This window comes from Camponotus vicinus, unplaced genomic scaffold, assembly GCF_025532165.1.
Source record: "Camponotus vicinus isolate PSW18456_S1 unplaced genomic scaffold, iyCamVici1.0 SCAF_14, whole genome shotgun sequence".
Lineage (NCBI taxonomy): Eukaryota > Metazoa > Arthropoda > Insecta > Hymenoptera > Formicidae > Camponotus > Camponotus vicinus.
Window position 1 is genome coordinate 6,637,711 of NW_028141950.1, and position 21,941 is coordinate 6,659,651.

Here is a 21,941-nt window from a genome sequence, read left to right on the forward strand (position 1 = left end):
TTTTGACGCAATTTAACGTTAAAATGGTGTTAAAATGACTACTTTTGGACCTGGGATGATCCGGAAGATATAACGAGATTTTTTCTTGGCGTAATGCTAGAAGAGGTAGCCATCGTGGAATTGATGGACGCAACGGATCCTGGCGAACACAACGGCGATGCCGTCGCAGATCCGGAAGCAGCAGGACTTGCTTCGCGGACGATCCCTCTGGACGATTCTACGTCTCAGGCCAATGTTAGTATAACATCAGTAACCGTAGTAGGGAGAGGAAAATTAAAAATAAACGTGTGGGATAAAAGTGTATGGGATAAAAAAGCCAAAGATTTAATATTACGTTATTATTCGCGTTGATATTAACGTCACTGTGGGTTATTTTCTCTCCTAATCTACCGGGTGTACCCTTCAGGAGGGATTTTGTGCGGTGATTTCGATGCACGATGGTGTAGTGTTGTACACAACCCCGTCGATATGCACTGCCCTCGGCTATCTTAAGGATGCCTGGATTGGCCGATCCTTCATCGATTACGTGCACCCAAAGGATAAGGTCACCCTGGCTGATCAGATCACCAGCGGCATTTCCTCGCCGCAGGAAGAGCGATCTAAAGGTATATAAAAATTATATTCGACGTATGTCTTTATAAAAAGCAATTTCTTGCTCGAGAGATTATATAGGGTGTTTCTTAATAAGTGCGAAAAATTTTAGGAGATGATTCTTTGTCGAAAATTAAGAGGGGTTTTTCATATAAATGTATCCTCCAAAAATGGGGGCAAAAATTAGGTTTTTATTTTTTAGGTTTTTAGATTTTTATTATAATTTTGTTTTTGTTCCAATTTTCCCAACGTTTACTCTTATTTTATTTTTATTTTAAAATTTATTTTAAAATAAAATTATTTTAAAATAAATTTTAAAATAAATTTATTTTATAATAATTATAAATATAAATATAATAAATATAATAAAATAATTATAAATATAAATATAAATTTTAAAATAAATTTATTTTAAAATTTAACCTCTCGTGATTCGAAACCTATGCTATTTAGCATCGTGCTGTGCACGATAACGTATTTTATTTTTTTTTCTTGAAAACTACTGATTTTATGAAAAAAATAAAAGAAATAAAAAAGTTTCTAAATAAATCAAACTTTTTAATGCATATTTTTAGATGATCCTATTCCGGCCCATTAAAAAGTTCTAATAAAAAATTGAATAGGGGTTGCTAGTTTCATCCCCTTATAACAATACGGGAGGCTGAAAAAAATATTAATAAATAACCTTTTTACTAGTAGAAAATATCCACTTAATTTCATTTCTTTAACTTGTTCCAAATTTGAGAAAGAAATAAAAACCTAATTTTTACCCCCATTTTTGGAGGAGTGTAATTCCACAGGGAGGGATATAAGAATATATGTTTGTATGAAAAGCCTCCCTTAATTTTCGACAAAGAATCATCTCCTAAAATTCTTCGCACTTATTAAGAAACACCCTGTATATTTCTTCTGGCAACAGATATTTTTAAAATTTTCTGTGATTTTACGAATCGATTTCTTGATGGAAATATTACTTGTATTTTTCTTTGACACCTCAATGTTGGGATCTATTGCGTTTTCCAGGCATCAACGGTAGAAGGGCGAGCCTGTTCTGCGGCCTTCGAAGGTTCACCAAGAACAACGTGTCTAATGGACATCGCGCAGACGTTAGATCGAACCTGTACCTGACATTTCACCTGACCCTATCGTTCCGTGACTTCCGAGACCGGACGGTTGAACAAAAGCCCAGCAACCGAGCTATGTTCCTCGTAGTTACTGCCCAACCCGTCCATTCCGCATATAAAGGTAGCATAGTCCAAGGTCTTCGATGAGGTTCGACCGACGAGAGGACTCGATGATTACAGATAGTCGGTTTTGATTATTGCAAAACTAACTTTGATGAACAGATGATTTCGAGTCTCAGAATTTCTTGCAACTAACTTTCTCCCCATTTAATTTTTCTCCACTAAAAATTAACTCTCCTCCCCTGCGAATGTATTAATCGCATGAGCTATATTTTAACGTAATAATAATAACAGAATAATCAAGGTAAAGTTTCGTCGGATTGATTCTCACAGGATAAAGTATTCAGGGTATATCTGAAATATATGTATATAAATGTAAAAAAATACAGGATCTTTGCGCTGTAATTCTAGTCTCTATAATTACTCTCGATTATTTATTGCTTTCCGAGATACATCTTCTGTCGTGTGTGAGGATCGAGACACTTAACGTTCACTGCTCGATCGAATCTTGTCGTTTGGTCTGACCTCTTCGACGATACTCACAGTGAGTCGGTGGTTTCCATGGAAAGCCTAAACCGAAGGTAACTTATTTCCAATTTTTCCAAAGTCGGTGACACGTGACGATATGTTGATTGACGATATGTTTTTTGTCGTTGTTTTTGTCGTTCCATTGTCGTTCCGATTCATTTTTCCGTTCAGTTTGGAGACCACTGTTACGAGACTACTCTTACATTTATATGTTTTCACAAACCGCGGTCACTCATCATCGTTTCACGGCAAGGTATTCGCAAGCTTTTCTTCAACGCACAACAGATTCGCTTATTTTCGATCACAAAGCGCACGCAAGCTTCGCCAACGGATGTTTCATCTTGATTTCGAGCAATTTTAAATTTCCATTTTCATCGGTGGGCTTTGTGTCGTTTGAGTTTCTTATCTCGGCCGTATATATTTTCGAAATTTTCTTTTCTGGTCAATCGATTGTGCACGCGATGTATTTCTCATGAAATTATTTTTATATCATTGCAATCATTACATTTTACATCTTCAAAATTGTTGTTACATGTTACAGTCAAAATTGTTGTTACATGTTACAGTCTTTCGAAAATGGCATATTCTCATAATATCCCATCCCAACAAACATCAAGTAACATTTATATAATTGTTAATTGTAATTTCCCACTCAACAATATAACTGTTACATGTTATATAACAGTTATATAATAGTTATATTGTTGAACGGGAAATTATAACTAACAGTTATATAACTGTTATTTGGTGTTTGCTGGGATATAGCACAGAATATTGCAGCAATATTGCAGCAATATTACAATGTTGTTGCAATGTTGCAATAATATTGCAATATTGCCGCAATATTGCTGCAATGTTCTGTGGTGTATGGGATGAGAAAATCCTAGAAAAAGGAGATAAAGTTCCAAAGTTTAGCCGCAACTAGCGTGGAAATTCGTGCAAAGTTGTTTTACTAAGGATAATTTTGACTAACGTTGAAAAGGACGGGCCTCTTATATAACTTGTGCAATTAACAGCGTGCGAATTTCCACCCTGCAGCTTGTCGATGCCTAATCATCGTAACAACTAAGAATCTCACTCGTAGTAGTAACCCACGACGAGAGAGAATGACCCCGACCTTGTCGTTATCCGCAGCGCCAGAAGAAACAATAATATCTTCGATATTCACGACCCGCCACACCGCGACGTGCCATTTATCCCATGTCGATCCCGACGTAGTCCAATACTTCGGCTACCTACCACAGGATATGGTTGGCCGTTCGCTGTTTGACTTCTACCATCCCGAGGATCTGCCCTTCATCAAAGACATCTATGAGACTGTGAGCATGAGCCCTCCCTTTCCCCTCAAAAAGAAAGAAATCTAGGTTTCAGTCGTGTGTGCACGCATGAAAAAAAGTGATGATGATGAAAGAAGAGAGAGAGAGAGAGAGAGAGAGAGAGAGAGAGAGAGAGAGAGAGAGAGAGAGAGAGAGAGAGAGAAAGAATGAATGCGATTCTGACGAGATAGGAAGAGAGCGAAAGAGCGTTCTCGGTTTACGCCAAATTATTCACGTTGATTCCTTTACCTGTCGTTGAACAGGTGATCAGGCTCGAAGGCTCCTCCTTCAGGTCGAAGCCGTACAGATTCGCCGTGCAAAACGGAGGCTACGTCGTCCTCGAGACTGAGTGGTCGTCCTTTATCAATCCCTGGACGAAAAAACTAGAGTTTGTCGTAGGTCAGCACCGGGTGCTCAAAGGGCCGGTGAATCCAGACATTTTTCGCGTGTCGCGCGACACCGATTCCGGCTACCTGGCCAGTATAAGCGAGGAGGTGCTGAAGGAGGCTAAGATCATTCAGGGCGAGATACGAGCGCTCCTCGACGAGGTAACGATATATACTCGCTATATGAAAATGAGGTCTAAAATTTCACAAAAAATTAGAAAAAAAAAGAAACTGGATTACCCTTACTTCATCGCAATTCTTTAACGACTTCAATTTGTATTTCCTTAATAATGCGACGAGACTTAATATTATCCCAAGGTCTTATCACACTTCCCTAACAGCACAATATATTGCAGCAACATTGCAGCAATCTTGTCATATTGCATTTGCAGTGCAATATTATTGCAGCAACATTGCATTGCAATGTTGCGTGTGCAATATTTCTCATACCTTGCAACAATATTGGAATGCAATACTCTGGCAATCTTGCAGTAATATTGTTGCAATATAATATTATTATATACGTGTGTTTCTGCACTTGCCGCTACGCGACGAAAGTAGAAGTTAACTAAACTCGTTTAATTTAATTTCTCATCATGAATTGGATATAAAAACAAAGGATGGATACTAATTTAAGATCCAAAGTCTATCTCTTTTTGTCAGTTTAATTTTTAATACAATCCCAACAAGGGATTCGAAATATTAAATAGATTATTTGAAATTGGATCGAAAGTAAGAAATAGTTCAGTTATTAGTTTTGAAGCAAAAAATCGAAATTTGTAAATAAATTAAATTCTTGTTTTTGTATAAATTAAATATATATAATTTATTTTATTTATTCAATTAATAATTCTATGATCAACCCAGCAAACACAGAATATTGCAGCAACATTGCTGCAATGTTGTAATATTGCTGCAATATTCTGTGTTTGTTGGGAATATTCTATATAAATTAATTTTAATATTGCCACAACATTGCAGCAATATTGCGCAAGGTAGGACATAGATAGTTTGCTGTAACATTGCAGTAATATTGCATGCAATATTGCAATTTTACCGTGAAATATTGCTGCAATATTGCTCCAATCTATTGTGCTGTTAGGATTATAATTGCTTCCCGCATGTATTGGGTAGAAAAAAATTACGCATCTTTTTGAAAACAAAAGAAAGATCTCTCTCCACCACGGATGAAGTAAGCCGACTTATTTCTCTAACTTGTTTTCTCTTTTTGTTCTATCGTTTTTTCTGCATGTGCGCAGAGCGTCCAGAGAAAGTCAGATATAACCGAGCTCGACGTATCAAAGCGATGTAAGGATCTAGCATCCTTCATGGAAAATCTGCTCCAGGAGACGAAGGCGCTCGGGGTGAACAAGGATGGGGGTCTCCTAGCAGACGAACTCAGGAGCTTTTCGGTGACTATTAGCTACGTTTTAGTATCGCCAAGAAAATATTATTACGCTAATTACTTACGCTCCGCTCTGGTATGCTACGAAAAGAAAACTCTAATATATATCTATAATATATATAGTTAATAGCAATACTACTTAATAATGCAACGTGAAAGGTAAAACTTAGTCGTCTAATCTCATCTCGCCGATGCACGATACGCTTTTCCGATGATTCGTTTCTGACTCTTCGGAGAAGATGAAAAAAGAATGAAAAAAAATCACTGCTAAAAATCCTGATTATTGCATAATATTGCAAGAATCATTGATATCATCGGGAATGTTTTTTTTTCGCGTTCAAAATTGTAGCAAAAAATGACGTATCGTGAACTGGAACAGAAAGGAAGTTGTTCGTGAGAGACAGTGATTTCCACTCTTGAATGCTTCCTTTCTTTCCACAAATATAGCGAACGCATGATGTAAATAGAATTAAGACAATTCGTAGAACGACTAATTGATAAGACTTTATGAAGTAATCGGGAACTTTCGCTTGTCGCTCGGGTCTTCTTGTAATTTTTTTTGTCGTTGAAACCTCGATAAAATCACCATAAAAAACCCATAAAAAAACGGTGTCTTCGACGATATCTCGAAAGGACTCAACATAATATGGATTTTATAATTAACTTGCATGTACAGTGTCTTCTTTAACCGAACGCGAGTCCAATTTTTTAAAAATAGAACAATTAAATAAATAATTGTCGTTGAATTAAAAAATATTTAATTTAACTATTTTTAAAATTATATCAAGATACCAAAGTGTTATCAACATTGTTAATTTACATTAATGACAGTGTCCATGCAAATATTTTTATTGAGCACCGCCTTGATCTTCAGATAAATAATAATCTTTTGGCGGTAGAATTTCTTATAGATTAATTTCCGACATAACAGATTAATTAATCTTTAATCGTTTATTTATTTTAATAATTTGTTTATTTAAATTCTTAAAAATTGATCAGATGAAAATTAATCAGATCAAGACGGATCTCGAGTTTGCTCGTGATATCGAAGACGTAGCACCGGTGAAAACGCGCCCAACGAAAAGATTCTCGCTACTTCTCCGGACGAAATCTTTTTAGAGGGGCTTAGTAGAGTTGAGGAAGGTGAGTAGATTTCCCAGGGCACTTCGAAAGAGCGCATGAATCACGATAGCAGTTATAACATAAACAGTGGTTAGCAGGGAGAAACCTTTAATCAAGAAAACTCTTCACCAAATTCTTTTGTATAGATGGAGAAAATTGGGTAGGGCCGGAATTAATGGATAAGCGTCAATTTCAAAACCTTGTAGGCACTGATCGTCCGGTAAGTCTCTATTTTATGTACTTTTGTTGTTTTTTTTTTCTGTTTCACACTCACTATTAATATTATCTCTCGATAACGTGATGAAAGAGGCGGATCCTATTTATTTCCGCTGCCTTTTTCGAATGAGTTGACTTCATTTCCCGTATTGTGAAGAGAATTTGCTTCATAAATCAATTTACTGGGACTTTTGGGTACTCTTTTAATCAGCGTACAAGCAATATGCGTATCCTTTCACTGTGAGACCCGGTAAAAATGTCGGAAATGAAGGTTCAAGGAGTAACAATTATTTTTGTCTCTTCAGAAATTTTCCGGAAATCTTTTCTTTCCTGCATCGTGCAGTTTTTCTATCGAAAGGGGCAGTCTTCAATATTTGTATCACACTTTTTCACGTGATTATCTTCTCAAGCTTTGGCTTATTGAAATGTACGATGTTTCGTATGCAACGTATTCTTTAAAATTCTAGTTTATATCTGACGTGGAAGATTATTACAGAATGATATTCGTAACATCCGGTGAACTTTCTCACTTACAAGGTTTTGAAACTAATGACAGAGTATGAACGGACAAGAATGTGGAGAAAAGGTGAGAAGCAGGACAGAACACACGAATGATTATTGATGAATTTTGATTCTATTTTCTATGTATTATTTTTAATTAGTCGTTTTTTAGTCGAAAAAAAAGTTTTCGCTTTAAAACTGCATTTAACTTATTATTTTGCACTTCTTTTTAATTTACATATTTTTCTCAATTTATTTTTATTGCATGCCTTTCATTATTATTGATAGTATTTTCAAAGATTTGAATGAAAGATGGAGCAAAAGAAAGACGAGAATGATGTTCAGGTTTTGAAACGCTCGTATGTATCTGCGATGAACTGAAGTCGCGAACTCTACTGGTTCCAATCCCAGAGAAGGGGAGTATCAGATCCGACGCAACGAAGAACATTGCGATCCGGATGGTGAGGTACTGACACGATCGATCGATCGATCCTAACTCTTCGCTGTAAATAACGCCTAAATATTCGCACGAAGCTTGCCGCAGAAGCTTGCGAATAAGTGATCGTAGGTGGTTTAATGTATCAATGGGTGAGGGTCTTTCAACGCTTGTTCTTAGCGAGACTGATCTCCGCCAGGGCTGCCGGCATACTTATCCACCGCTCACGCAAAAAAGCGACCACGCAAAAACTCTACTGACCCTCTTAAATTGCATACTTATTTCTCAGTGACGATTGATACTAAGTTCCTACAATATACTTGTAAAGGGATCACGCAATCCCTTGTTGCAGGAGCACGACAGCGTGATGCTTGGTGAGATCTCGCCCCATCACGAGTACTACGATAGTAAATCCTCCACGGAGACGCCGCCGAGTTACAATCAGCTCAATTACAACGAGAACCTCGAGCGATTCTTCAAGAGCAAACCGCTCGTCACCACCATGTACAGCGACGAGGAGAATGTCAATTCCAGCAATGACGAAGGCGGTAAGCCATCATCTTCAATATTTCCTCGTCCATGCATTATTAAATTATTTCTAACAGCACAATAGATTGGAGCAACATTGCAGCAATATTTCACGGCAAAATTGCAATATTGCGAGCAATATTACTGCAATGTTGCAGCAATCTATCTATGTCCTACCCTGCGCAATATTGCTGCAATGTTGTGGCAATATTAACATTAATTTATATAGAATATTGATCCCAGCAAACATCAAATAACAGTTATTTAATGTTATGTAACAGTTACATGTTATGTAACAATTACATAACATGTAACAGTTATATTGTTGAGTGGGAAATTACAACTAACAATTATATAAATGTTACTTGGTGTTTGCTGAGATCCTATATAGAATTGTTAAAATTAATTGAATAAATAAAATAAATTATATGTATTTAATTTATACAAAAACAAGATTTAATTTATTGAGAAATTTCGATTTTTTGCTTCAAAACTAGTAACTGAACTATTTGCTACTTTCCATCTAATTTCAAATAATCTGTTTAATATTTTGAATCTCTTGTTGAGATTGTATTAGAAATTAAACTGACAAAAAAGAGATAAAGACTTTGGATCTTATGTTAGTATCCGTCCTTTGTCCTTTGTTTTTGCAGAAATACGTAATAATATTATATACGTGCAATATTGCAACAATATTACTGCAAGGTTGCCAGAGTATTGCTTTCCAATATTGTTACAATGTATGAGAAATATTGAACACGCAACATTGCAATGAAATGTTGCTACAATGTATCAGTAATATTGCACTGCAAATGTGAAAAGATTGCTGCAATGTTGCTGCAATATATCGTGCTGTTAGGGATATTATATAGGTTTAGAAAAAAAAGACACTAAGAAATATATGTGCTTGAATATGTATTTTTAAATTCATATAATTTTAATACTGTTTCGAATCCAAAAGAATAAACTTACCAGAAAAAGTAAAGAAATAAATAAAAAATTAAAATATGAAGAGTTTATCCTTCTTAAATGAATATTTCGTTTCCAGTGTCGTATTTCAAAAATTTCTTAAGTCCCTTGTATAAATTAAAATTTGAAACACATACATATTTTGAGGCAAATTTGTTGTGGAAGAAAAATCAGCGGAGAATCAAAATTTGCTGTCTTTTTAGCGAGGAAATGCATGTCGTCGATAAACGGCAGTGGAGCGAGCGGCAGTGGTAGCGCCGAGAATCTGAGCAGCGGTTCCAATAATCAGACGAGCTCGGCCAGCCGAGGTGATGCCTTCAACACCACGAGTAACAGCAACACGACCACCCCGATGGAGAGCTTCAAGCTGCCCACGTTGACGGAATCATTGTTGAATCGCCACAATGAGGACATGGAGAAGCTGATGATGCAGAAACATCGGGAGCTGCGTTCCAGCATCAAGAACAGCGACAAACTGAAGGACTCCCGCATCAAAACTAAAAAGGGCACCGATCAGAGCGTCCATTACGTGAATCAGGGTCACGGGGTCAAGAGGAGCGGTAGTCATCATAGTTGGGAGGGTGATAGCTACAAGGTATTTCTTCATCTTTCTTGCATGACACATAGATAGATTTTACAATTTCTCATTTTCCAATGTTGAAGATACCAGATAAATGTATAACTATATGAATGATAATTAATTATGAAGCGAATAAAGATATCTAGGCAAGATTTATATGAGTTTAAATGAAAAATAGGTGTCCAAACACGATAAAATTTCGAGAACGAGCACGACAGGTCCGGCAAACCTGACGACCACCGTCACCAGCATGAGTCTCGATCAGTCGACCGTGGTGCAAATGGGGACAAATATTAATCTATGGCCACCCCTATCAGTCACCGTACCCTCCTCTATATCTGCTCAACCTTCCATCCACAAGTAAGGATTCAATTTCTCTTAAAATGTTAATATTTTATACCCACCCAACATAAAATATTGCAGCAACATTGCGGCAATGTTGTAATATTGCCGCAATATTGCTGCAATATTCTGTGTTTGCTGGGATATATATATTTTTTTTATTAGAAAAACAATTATGAGCCATATGGGAGTGAATTGTTTTAATATCGCACTTTTCAGTACCAATTCGGAGGCGACACCGAGATTTTCCCTACTTCCCTCGGTGATACCGGTGTATTACGTGCCGGTGCCGCAGCTCAGCGAGTCCGCGTCGCAGATGTTACCGCCCCAGGAGAAGCTCGACCCACCCCCATCGACACAATCGACACAGCATCCTTATAGTAGGTGTCACATTTGACACAGAAATAAGTAGCAATCGCAAATACATTCGAGCTAGAAAATAATTCTTGTATTTGTTCCAGTGTCCTACGTCACAACGATGGCCGGGATGATTTATCCAGCCATGATTGGCGCGCGGCCACCGTGTGCGATGATGTATCAGCCGTTTCTGATGCCGGAGCAAGCTCCAACGCGCGAGAGCCAGCAACAGTCGTCCGACGACAAGTGTCCGGATCGTAAGCGACCGGCTAGTCAAGCTACGAGTGTCAAGGCCGAGCCTGGGAGTATAATGGCCATGTCCGAGTCCTCCAAGAAGGTAAACCGATCATCAGTCGACGTTGATTTTGGTGCATCTCATCGTGTACAAATTATCTGCTGTAGAAAACAATTGAAAAAATTGCTGCATTTCATATTATTTGAATTTTAGACAATTTTAACAATTTATAGCACCTATAAAATTTACATTCTCGTCAATTTTACGTTCGCGCGCACGATGAGGTGTTACTTTATAATTTTAATTATTTCTTTCAGGTTCTGTCGCCGGGTGAGCTGTTCTCGTGCGTGAGCAACGGTGGCTGCTCGAGCGTGGTGGATCTCCTGACGCCAGTGATGAAGCAGCATCGTCGGCCGACCGACTACAATGGAGACGAATCAAGCTCATCCAGCTTCTACAGTAGCTTCCTATACAAGAGCAGCGACAGCAGCTGCAATCCAGACCAGAAAACGTGCGAGGCTTCCTCCGAGGTAGAGAACCAAACGGAGCAATGCTCGAAAGATGTCCGAGAGACGTCTCAATCTTTCGTATGTCTTTTAGACGCTTCTCAGACCTCTTCAATTTATAATCCATCTATAATCGATAATAAAAATGCGCAGGAACACACCAAGTGTCATCAAGGGATGCGAAGGAGGGAGCCACCCTGGTTGGAGGACGTACAATTGACGCCGGAGTTGATCTACAAATATCAGATGCATCCGAAGACGTTGAACGAGGTGCTGAAGGTCGACATGGATGCGATGAAGGAATTCAATCAACCGCTTCTGGTGAACGATCAGCTGGGACAGCTTTATTTGGATCTGGAGTTGGGGGGCTTTGGAACAGAACTCATTCTCGAGGATGGGATCACGTCAAGCGGAAGCGACAGCGGAAGCAGCAACGGTAATTGGACCGAGTCGCAGGTGAGCAAATTGAAGAAAAAGTTGCGACATTTATTTAAAAAATCTATCAAAATATATATTCGGTTATATATAACACAATCTATTTTTTTTTACTTGTTCCATTCAGCGCAAGCAGAGAAGAATGGTAAAGTACGGCAAACTGGTGATGATCCACGAAGAGAACGCGCCTCTACCGCCTCCGTTAGCACCTCAGATTATATCCTGCCAACATTCATGAGTACTGCAGTCGAGCAGACTTGGAATACTCTTGAAGTGAAGTTTGTTTTGTCACACCTGAATCTTTTTCAACTAGATACAACGTCGTTTAAGTAATCTTAGATTAGAAATTAAGTCGTATTCTTGTACTGTATTTTATATTTAGATATCTGATTTTTAAGAGTTAACAAGTGAACAATTTAACTTTTGTCTCGACTCTAGTGATTTCGTTTCATACAGCGAGACATTGGTAACTTTCGTTTTCTACAATCTTTAATAAGTTTTTTTAATTCTTAAGTTTAGAGAAAATTGAATGTGATTTTGAATGTTCAATATATAATAATTATATATAATTTTTAATATATTTAATATAAAGAACAAAATAATTCTTTCGATGCGATGCTATGTTTCGAATTATTTTTTATACTCGAAATGAATAAACTAAAATCCAGAGTTCTTGAAATTTTAAGATTAAAATAATTTTTGGTCGCATTAAAATATTTAAAGATAAAACATATTTTTGTAACGATAGAAAAATGCGATATACTATTTGCCTGAAATTCATTGATCAAACATTGATGAAAGTTAAATTTCTTTTTCTGGATATGTAATATCTGCGAATTTTAATCAAACAACAGAGCCAAAATAAATTCTTCGATTGAACATTTCTATCGAAAAAACTACAAATCGAATCGATGTGTACATAAACACACACGAATGAAATGCACTCGGTGAGAGACACGTAAATTTACCGACATTCAAAGATCTACCCCAGCTGCGAATACCAAGTAACAGTTATATAATTATTAGTTATAATTTCCCACTCAATAATATAATTGTTATTTAACACATAACACTTATATAACAGTTATATAACAGTTATGTAACAGTTATATTGTTGAGTGGGAAATTATAACTAACAGTTATATAACTGTTACTTGGTTACTTTGCTTGAAAAAATTTCCATTCAAAAAGAGGAAAGCAATCATAAGATTGCAAGAATGTTGCGATAAAGACGTCATATTGATGATGGATGGCCAATTAAATCGCCGGAGAAAAAAATTGACTTAGGTACAAAAGCTCGAAGAGATTTTTGAAGTTGCCTTAATCATGAGCAGTGAGTTTGAATATATTTTTCAAGATCTTCAACGCAAAGTGGATTTATAATTAAATGCCTATGAAGTTACCAAGAAGTATTTGTATTTGAATAATAATATACATATTTATATATGAAGAATAGTATGAAAAAAATATATATATATACATATATATCCCAGCAAACACCAAATAACAGTTATATAACTGTTAGTTATAAAATTTTCCATTCAACAATAAAACTTACATATTATATAACAGTTATATAACAGTTATATTGTTGAGTGGGAAATTACAACTAACAATTATATAAATGTTACTTGGTGTTTGCTGGACATATATATTATATTCGCATAGAGAGCGTGTCCTAGAATTATCGAATGTTCTCTCAATCACGAATACAAATTTCTGATTGGAAGAATTTAATACGCGATGATTTTGGGAAACATTCTGTTGAACATATGATACGTATAATTATGACATTAATACGTGAGTAGCGAGTTGACGATTAGTTTCCTCCGCGTCGAAGATAAATTATAGTACAAAAAGAGTATTCGATACACATATACATATAGATACAGAACACATAGATACAATATTCTTCAATACGATGCGTCTATAATACTCGTTTTTATAGCAACGTGTACGAATTTATCAAAATATTTCTACTCATACAGCACAGACCATTGTTGTTACATTGCAGCAATATTGTAGCAATGTTCCAGCAACATCGCAATATTGCCGCAATATTGCTACAATGTAACAGCAATGGTTTGTGCTATATGGGTACAGATTTACGATCGATCTCAGCAAACACCAGTTATATAACTGTTATATAACTATTATATAACAACAGTTATATAACTGTTAGTTATAATTTCCCACTCAACAATATAACTGTTACATGTTATGTAACAGTTACATAACTGTTACATGTTATGTAACAGTTACATAACTGTTACATGTTATGTAACAGTTATATTGTTGAGTGGGAAATTACAACTAACTGTTATATAAATGTTACTTGGTGTTTGCTGAGATTGTATATTAATTACATGCGGGGATAATTTATACGGGATAATGCACGGATTGAAAAAAAAAAAATACATTGATTGATAGCGTAAGATTCTCGTGTAAGAACTTCATTTTTTTATCGTAAATTTTGATACTCCTTTTTTCGTCGTGAATGTTTGTACGTAAGTTTTGATACTCTTTCTTTTTCGCGAGTACACTTTTGCATATTTTATACGAAAAAGCGATTCTGCGTGCGAAAATGATACGAAACGAGCCTAGATTAGTTTCGCTTCTCTCTCTGCACGATTAATTCTTTCGTTAAGGGATCTCCATGTGGAAAGAGAGAGCCAATAAACATGGACATATCAGACGAGAGACGTAAATGTACATATCGATAGTGAAATATATTTTTTTATAGCGCCTTTTATACTTTATAATTTCGTAATAATTCGCGACGTTAATTATACTAGACCTCGCGAATCGGATTGGCACAATAGTTGATACCACAAGAGTAGCAATCCCATAAATTTGTTGAAAAATCCGCAGAAGCAATTGAAAAATTTTGCTCTTACGATCGATGATCAAAAATGCATTTTTCGACAAAATTCTGTCATCGATATACATTTATCTTTGTTTAGAAACCTCAACATTCGTTTCCCGGGAGCTTTATCAAAAAGTGACTAAAACAAATTACACGATAATGTGCATTTCATTCGAGATACGTAGAATTATGTAGCTTCTAGGGATCGCGACTTCAGTACAAGAGAAACATCATCTTCTAGAAGCTACATCGCGCGCTCATTCGTGATGCACCACGATTTGTACATTGGATTTTTTATATCTCTAGAGGATATTTTGGACTGCATGTGTGATGTGTATGAAAGAATGATACGTATGTATATGACTAGATTAAGGAGATCGATAAATTTAGATTTATTATACATGTATTTTTTTTCTCTCACGGGACCGATTGTGCTTTTCTTCCGGCAACTGTAATTTTCCCTGAATAAATCCTCGTTAAATGGAACAAGGTAAAACGGTAGCACGATGGCCATTGTAATTCCATAAATTTAAAATTAATTTGTACATATCACGTGTTTAGAAAATAATAGTTCATGTGAGAGAAAAAACCAATCGAATTTCGCTACATTAATCAACGCGGAAAAATTCGGAATTATGTAATCGTAATCGGATCGTTCGATGATTTGACGTAAGTCTATTTTAGGAATTGACGGACCTGTAAATTAGCACGGATCTTCTTTTTGAACGAATGTCACGATGATGACATATTCGGCGCGGGTATTTTATACATGACGTGTTTATGCAAATGTCGCGCAAGAGATGCGCGATGTCGATTAGAGACAATATTTTGTACACTGGCTATTTTTATTAGAGGACCGAGAGATTTCGCGGGACGAAGAGATCTCCGAAACTCTGGAAAGTCTAGTCTGGTAATTTATTATAATCTGTAGCTACGTGTTTTGCTTCTATAAACTTTTTCGCGTGAGAAGCTGTATTCTATGGGAGATCCTGCGCAGCGATTGTATTTCGTAGACGAAAGAAATGACACGTGGAATTATCGATACTGACTTTTAGCGATCTTCCTGCCTTATTGTAGCTTTATATATATTGTTTCATACAAAAAATAAATATCAGTCTTTTTATCATAAAAATATTTTTTATTAATTTAATTAATAAAATTATATTTAATTAATTAAATTAATTTTTTCATACAAAAGTGAGTAAGTGCGCGTTGAAGTTAATTATTATTAATTTTCGATAATTTATGGAATAATATATACTAATAATTAATTTTCAAAGAATTGATTTTTACGAGTAATAAAAATGATATGCATATTATTGAATTATACATAAAATGGATTAAAGTGTCTTTTAAAATCCTTGCGATTTTCTCGATTATGCAGCTAAAGAAGACGATTGATCATCCTCGCACTAGTACAAATTTTATGAAATTTTATTTTATTCTTCTGAAGGATTTATCTTGATATCTTTGATAATTAAAGGCATTCTTTTCGAGACTAATTCAAGTTACTAATAAATACAACCGTAGAATTTATCGTAGTATAAGATATTAGTATTATTTATGAAGCTTCAACTACAGGAATGTGTCAGATGATCTTTTTTCCTCTCTCTTTTGAGAAATTTTAGTAAATCGATCGAGTGAATTAAAGAAGAGATGCGGTGAGGACAAGAGAAATTTCTTCCTGATAAATTCTGATAACCAATCATCCAATTCTATCCAGATCATCCTTTTTCTTTCGCTCATTATGTATTATTAATATACAGATTTCTTTAATGAAACGATTTTAATGATTTTAAATATGAAAAACAAAATATCATGAAAAAAATTCCCTCTCTCTCTCTCTTTTCTCGATATTTTTATTAAAATTTTCCAAGGATAAATTTTTTTCTTCAGCTTCTTACTTGGAGGATTTTTTTAAAATTTGGAATATAATTTTTTAAACATGTATAATTTTAATTTGTTGTTAATTTTCTCAAACACAGAATTCAAAGAGATACTTTGACGTTCCCAAGTTGTCACGATTGTAGAATAATTATTATTTTCTTGCACGAGGGCTTAGTTTGGAAAAATGTGACTTTGATTGTACAACGAATTATTTGTAAATTATTGTAATATTTGACATGACTTTTCTTTACATTTGATATTTAATGTCGAACGAGATATAACAAGGTTTAAACGCATAATGACGTTAGCAAACATGATATACGTTTACATCTTATTCTCGCAACGAAATATATTTTATATATAAAATGTATTTATCGAAAACAACTCTAATAAATCGATTATAATAAATATAAATATGCTATATAAATATTCTGTTTCGTACATAATAAATAGAGTGATTGATATTTTCCAATTAATTATTATACCCTGAGCTCCAAAGCATATTTTTATGCAAAAAATTTATTTCTCTCATTTATTTTAATAGATAAAATTTATATTATTTATTTTATTAAATTGTTCTTACTTACTCTAAACTTTATATCAAAAGGAGGTTTTTGATTTATATACAATATTTAGGATCAGTATTATTTAGGATTAAAAGGATCACGAAGGACTAGATTGTCCATCATTGAATTATACGAAAGATCATCGAATAAATTTTATTGTATTAACGTATGATTATCTCAGTACGATATATGCATGCGATGTAAACAAACCACAAGCGCGCGCGAGACGAATTTATTCATGGGATGAAAAATGAAGATGATAAGAAAAATATATAATACATCTATTGCACGAATAAGTGAAATTCTTCCTAATTATGATACGAATGTAAACTGATTATGTTCGTTGTATATCGAATAAATGTTAAGGACTGAAATACTTGAACATTTTATTGGAATCTTCATCGTTGAATAAGATAAGATGATTTACAGTGTGGCACATAAAAAAAAAGAATAATTAAGATCTAGCTAGAAAAATAATAAATATAGTCGAGAGCGAAAAGCAATTTTCATTTCTCACCAATTCATTGCACACTACTTATCTTATCAATATAGTGTTTTTATGTTATGCAGAATAACTTTGATATGACAAAATAAATAAAAATATATATCTACGTGCATACTACAAGCCACAAAAGTTTGTTTAGTGTATTAAAATATTATGCATGTGCGTTTCATCCATTAAAGCGAATAAAATAATTTGAAGATTCAAAGTATTTGCCATTATCATACACATATGCTTATCTAATTTCAAGAGTTTTTCTCAATATAATCTTAGAATATTATGTCATACTGAGTACTGAAAAATTTTAATGTGTATTAAATGAATTAATATCATATGAATAAAGTGTTCAATCAAATACGTGGCACGTAATTATGTAGGATAATTGCTTTGAAGAAATACACTTAAAGTTTATTTCTAAAATATAGTTGATTATAACAAGATTATAACAAAGCGTTTCAAGATTCGTAAAGACTAATCAAAACAAGAGATTTGCAAGCTTTTTGTATAATTTATATTATAATTCGTGTAGTTTATTAACTTTTTTTAATTGTTTAGATATGTATACATATTTTGTGAGTGATCTTATAAAAAATCTGACGGATATTTATGTCGAAGAAATAGATTTAGTCATCTTGAAGGAGATTTAATGGGTCTTCGATGATTTTTTTCTTCAGGTTCTTAGATTTATTCAAATCCGAACTCGGCGCAATCATCGTCATATTCGTCTTCAATTCTTCGACGACTTTTGACCTAAATACTATTTGATATTAATAATAATATGCTCGATACATACGTCGCAAATATTTGATAAAGAACTTGTATAAAATGAATGGTTTATGTAATTTAATTCTATATTTTAAAGCAAAGCTTTTGCGAATTTTTTTCGTGTTTTTTTAATTTTTTGTATATTTTTTGTATATTTGTATTTGTATATGTTTTACTTTCGTTTCTCTAGTTCGACGAAATTAAAGAGACGAAAATACATTTATGTAAATATTATTAGCTTATCTATCTTAATAGATTTTTGAAAATCGTCTCATAAATATGGATAATACAGCTGTTTGTCGATTAGACATAATTTCCGTATATATTCTTGATCCAGACCTTGCAATGCTGGCGATTGTTTTTTTTATCGTAGAAATAAGATAACAATATATATATATATTGCATCTTATTTCTACGGTACTAGAGGGGAGGAACGATATATAAGAGCTGAAGAGATAATTTACAATTTGTCTGATTGTCGCCTTCGCTTTCTGATATTTTTCCAAGCAAGAGAAAAGGCGATGAAACTCCACTTCGTGACCTTGTTGCTAGTAAGCTTGTTCGTTCACGGTACACTAGGTAAGTTTGCGATAATTTGGTGATTAAAAAAATATATTGAAGAAGAGATGCAAATCCGGATGCTATGAAATTAAAAATACATCGTATTATACGTGGTGGAGCTGCTTAAGATTTCGCGAACGATTTGGTGAAGCGAGATTCTGTCCTTTAAATAAATATTCCGAAAACGAATGTTTATAAGGCTAATGATGTTTCTAGCGTATGAGTGATTGGTGCGAATGATGATACGATTTTATTTACTCCAGGATTTTATTTACATAGGTGACTGTCTGTTTGAGAACGAGACTCTAAGTGTGGGTGAACACATACGTAAATGCTTACGGATCAATTGTACTGGTGAGAATACAATGTCAATGCTCGCGTAAGTCCAAGTTTTATCTCTCAAATTAATCCTTCGTAAAATATATCCTCGTTACATCTGATATAGAGATCCGAGACTTTATGATATCCTGAAAGAAAAAAATCGCGTGGCTTTTAATTGATGCTTTCGATCGTTTAATTCTCTATTCAAGAAATCAGTTATTACATAACGAGCTTTTGATAACCAGTTATCCCGACCTTTAACTTTGCAATTTATTGCAAATCGATTTTCACGAAATGCGCGACAATAATAATTGATACACGATTGAGCATCTAATTTAAAAAAATTTAAAAAAAGAAACAATCGAGTAGAGTCTACTTCAGATTGCGATACAGAGAAAGTACATGATTTATAAAACATGATTTATTTGCCAATAAATCAAAGAGACTACGGTTTATTTTAATTATATTGCAACAAGACGATTATTTACGAAATAAGAGAGTAATCTTGTGTATTACTTAACATTTGCAAATTTCACATCTTTCTCTTCTGTGTAGCAATAGATTTAATAACACTAATGACATATATCTCTATTTAATAATAAATAAAAATTTCTCTACAAAATTATTTATCCTTTTTGAATTTTACTTTATTTATTTTCTGATCTCGTAAAATTTCGACAATATTCAATTATTATTATTGTTTCTTTCCAGATGTCCTTTATACCAATGTCCGGTAGGGAAGCAAATCGGTTATCGCGAAGTGGATCTCAGCAAGCCTTACCCAGAGTGCTGCGCAGGTCCGATTTGTGCGGAGTAAAAGTCCTATTGTGGAACTTCTATATATAATATAATACATAAGAGCCTCGTTTATATCAAATATTTTCGCAAAATAAAAATATCGTTTTCGTCTGCCCTCAAAAAGATCGCCTTTTTCCTTGCTTGCCTGTTATTTATCGAAACTGAAGAAAAATCGCGATGACTCGCACAATAACGCTAAAATCGAATTTATCTATTTGCATCCTGGCGCCTCTCGTCGCTTATACTATTTTTAGTTCGCGTCATCATCGCATTTCAGTTGACGATTCTTTGCGATTCCTTCGCGCGACGATGAGTAACGCAAAAGGACCTTCCTCTCTTTATTTAATCGTAAATTTCGCAAATATAAATAAAAAATATTAGCTTTAATGCAAATAAACCATTGTCCGAATTCTCGTTTGCTCGTGAAATTTCGCGAAATTAATGAGAAGCTACAGCGTTTTTCAAAATTAAAATAAAAAATTCTTTAAAAAATAAATTAAAATTCTAAAAATCTCGGATAAAAGAGATATTCATATTTATTTATATAGATAAATTCTCGTCTTTTTAATTCAAATCACTTTGAGAGTACATCGACTTTTACATTATTTACATTTTCTCTACTTGTTTTCCATTCTCTCGAAGTTGACAGATAACAGTCGAGGAATAGAAATTACACAGACCGTGTTTTGCGAAAAGCTTACGTTAGATTTATTATATAATACATATATTTCTCTCGCGGGACTGATTGTACTTTTCCTCTAGCAATTGTAATTTTCCTTGAATAAATCCTCGTTAAATGGAACAAAGTAAAACAGTAGCACGATGACCATTGTAGTTCGCTAAATTTAAAATTAATTTGTACATATCACGTGTTTAGAAAATAATAGTCCATGTGAGAGGGAAAACAAATCGGATAATATGCAAATATCTTTAATGAAACGCACGCCATTTTTAATGATTTTATTACACAAATACAAAGAACAAAAGTTCATGAAAGAAATCTTCTTCTTTCTTTTCTCTTTAATGAAATTTTCTATGGATAAATTTCTATCTCTTTATTTTTTTAGTAGTAGAATTTTTTAGTAATACCTTCTTTAATTTGGAATATAACTTTCTAAATAGGGGAGACCGGGGACAAAAGTAACAACGTCATGAAAGTAACAAGCCTCGTAATAAACTACACAATATGTTGAATAATTTGTACTATGTAGTCAAACACGTACGCCCCAATTCTCTTCCTTTTCAGCTAATTGTTGTAGAACGATCGCGCCGGTTGCACATGCAGGAGTGAAATTAGTGTATTTGCATTATTCATCTAAGTATAGTATTTCTTGTTTTAGTTTTTTTGTATCTATGCCTAATTAAAGTGTATATATTGACGTAATTACTTGCCGGTGTATTCTTTTAAAATGTATTCATAAGTTTTTATAGTTGATTTGGCTAAGTCTTGCATCATATTTAGGTTATAATGCTTTTATTCTAAAAAATGTGTTTGGGGACGAAAGTAACACGACACTCTGTGGACGAAAGTAACACGTTTCAATGCTTAAAGTATAAGAGCTGGTCCCATAATAACTGTACCAAAGGCGATTCTTATTACGTATGCCATAATTGTTATTTGGAATAGATACCAATCTCTTTTGCATAAGTAGTTATCATACAATTTTTATATTATTATTTAGAATTAAACTATTATTTAGACTTAAAAAAGTACAAAACTGGTGTGATATTAAGTATAATTATTTTATGATATTACTTATAATTATTTTGCTTAACGAAGATTATTTCTTTTAAGTTTTTCGAACATGATAAAAATAAATATTTATTTTATCTTTTATTTTAATATAATATAATACAAAAAAAAAATTTATAATAAAAGTTATCTTGCTTAATAGAAGATTATAATAAAAGTTGCCTTAAATTGAAAAAAGTCATATTTATTTTATTTTCCCGAAAATAAGAACTAGTACTTTTATCCCCAGACTATGTTACTTTCGTCCCAGACCCCCAGGATAAAAGTAACAATCAACGTACTTGC

General features: G+C 34.0%; 2 protein-coding genes across 5 annotated transcripts in view; both read left to right on the forward strand.

Moving 5' to 3' along the window:
• Window positions 1-16,854, forward strand: part of Per (period circadian regulator) — a 34,175-nt gene extending 17,321 nt beyond the window's left edge. The window contains exons 4-17 of one of the 4 annotated variants that reach the window (XM_083089011.1): window positions 101-234; window positions 407-605; window positions 1,615-1,836; window positions 3,438-3,622; window positions 3,883-4,167; window positions 5,265-5,417; window positions 8,038-8,233; window positions 9,386-9,777; window positions 9,941-10,122; window positions 10,324-10,484; window positions 10,566-10,798; window positions 11,014-11,226; window positions 11,356-11,658; window positions 11,765-16,854. In XM_083089011.1, the coding sequence (XP_082945137.1) occupies window positions 101-234; window positions 407-605; window positions 1,615-1,836; window positions 3,438-3,622; window positions 3,883-4,167; window positions 5,265-5,417; window positions 8,038-8,233; window positions 9,386-9,777; window positions 9,941-10,122; window positions 10,324-10,484; window positions 10,566-10,798; window positions 11,014-11,226; window positions 11,356-11,658; window positions 11,765-11,875 (2,969 nt within the window). In that variant the 3' untranslated portion in view covers window positions 11,876-16,854. Of the gene's footprint in view, window positions 1-100; window positions 235-406; window positions 606-1,614; window positions 1,837-3,437; window positions 3,623-3,882; window positions 4,168-5,264; window positions 5,418-8,013; window positions 8,234-9,385; window positions 9,778-9,940; window positions 10,123-10,323; window positions 10,485-10,565; window positions 10,799-11,013; window positions 11,284-11,355; window positions 11,659-11,764 lie in introns of all 4 variants that reach the window. The other 3 variants (XM_083089008.1, XM_083089010.1, XM_083089009.1) reach the window with 3 other exon arrangements.
• A 1,809-nt stretch (window positions 16,855-18,663) lies between these two features.
• Window positions 18,664-20,026, forward strand: LOC145965222 (uncharacterized). Its single transcript, XM_083088619.1, has 3 exons — window positions 18,664-18,802; window positions 19,064-19,163; window positions 19,817-20,026. The coding sequence occupies exons 1-3, from the start codon at window positions 18,745-18,747 to the stop codon at window positions 19,920-19,922; spliced, it is 264 nt and encodes an 87-aa protein (XP_082944745.1). The 5' UTR covers window positions 18,664-18,744; the 3' UTR covers window positions 19,923-20,026.
• The last annotated feature ends 1,915 nt before the right edge of the window (window positions 20,027-21,941 follow it).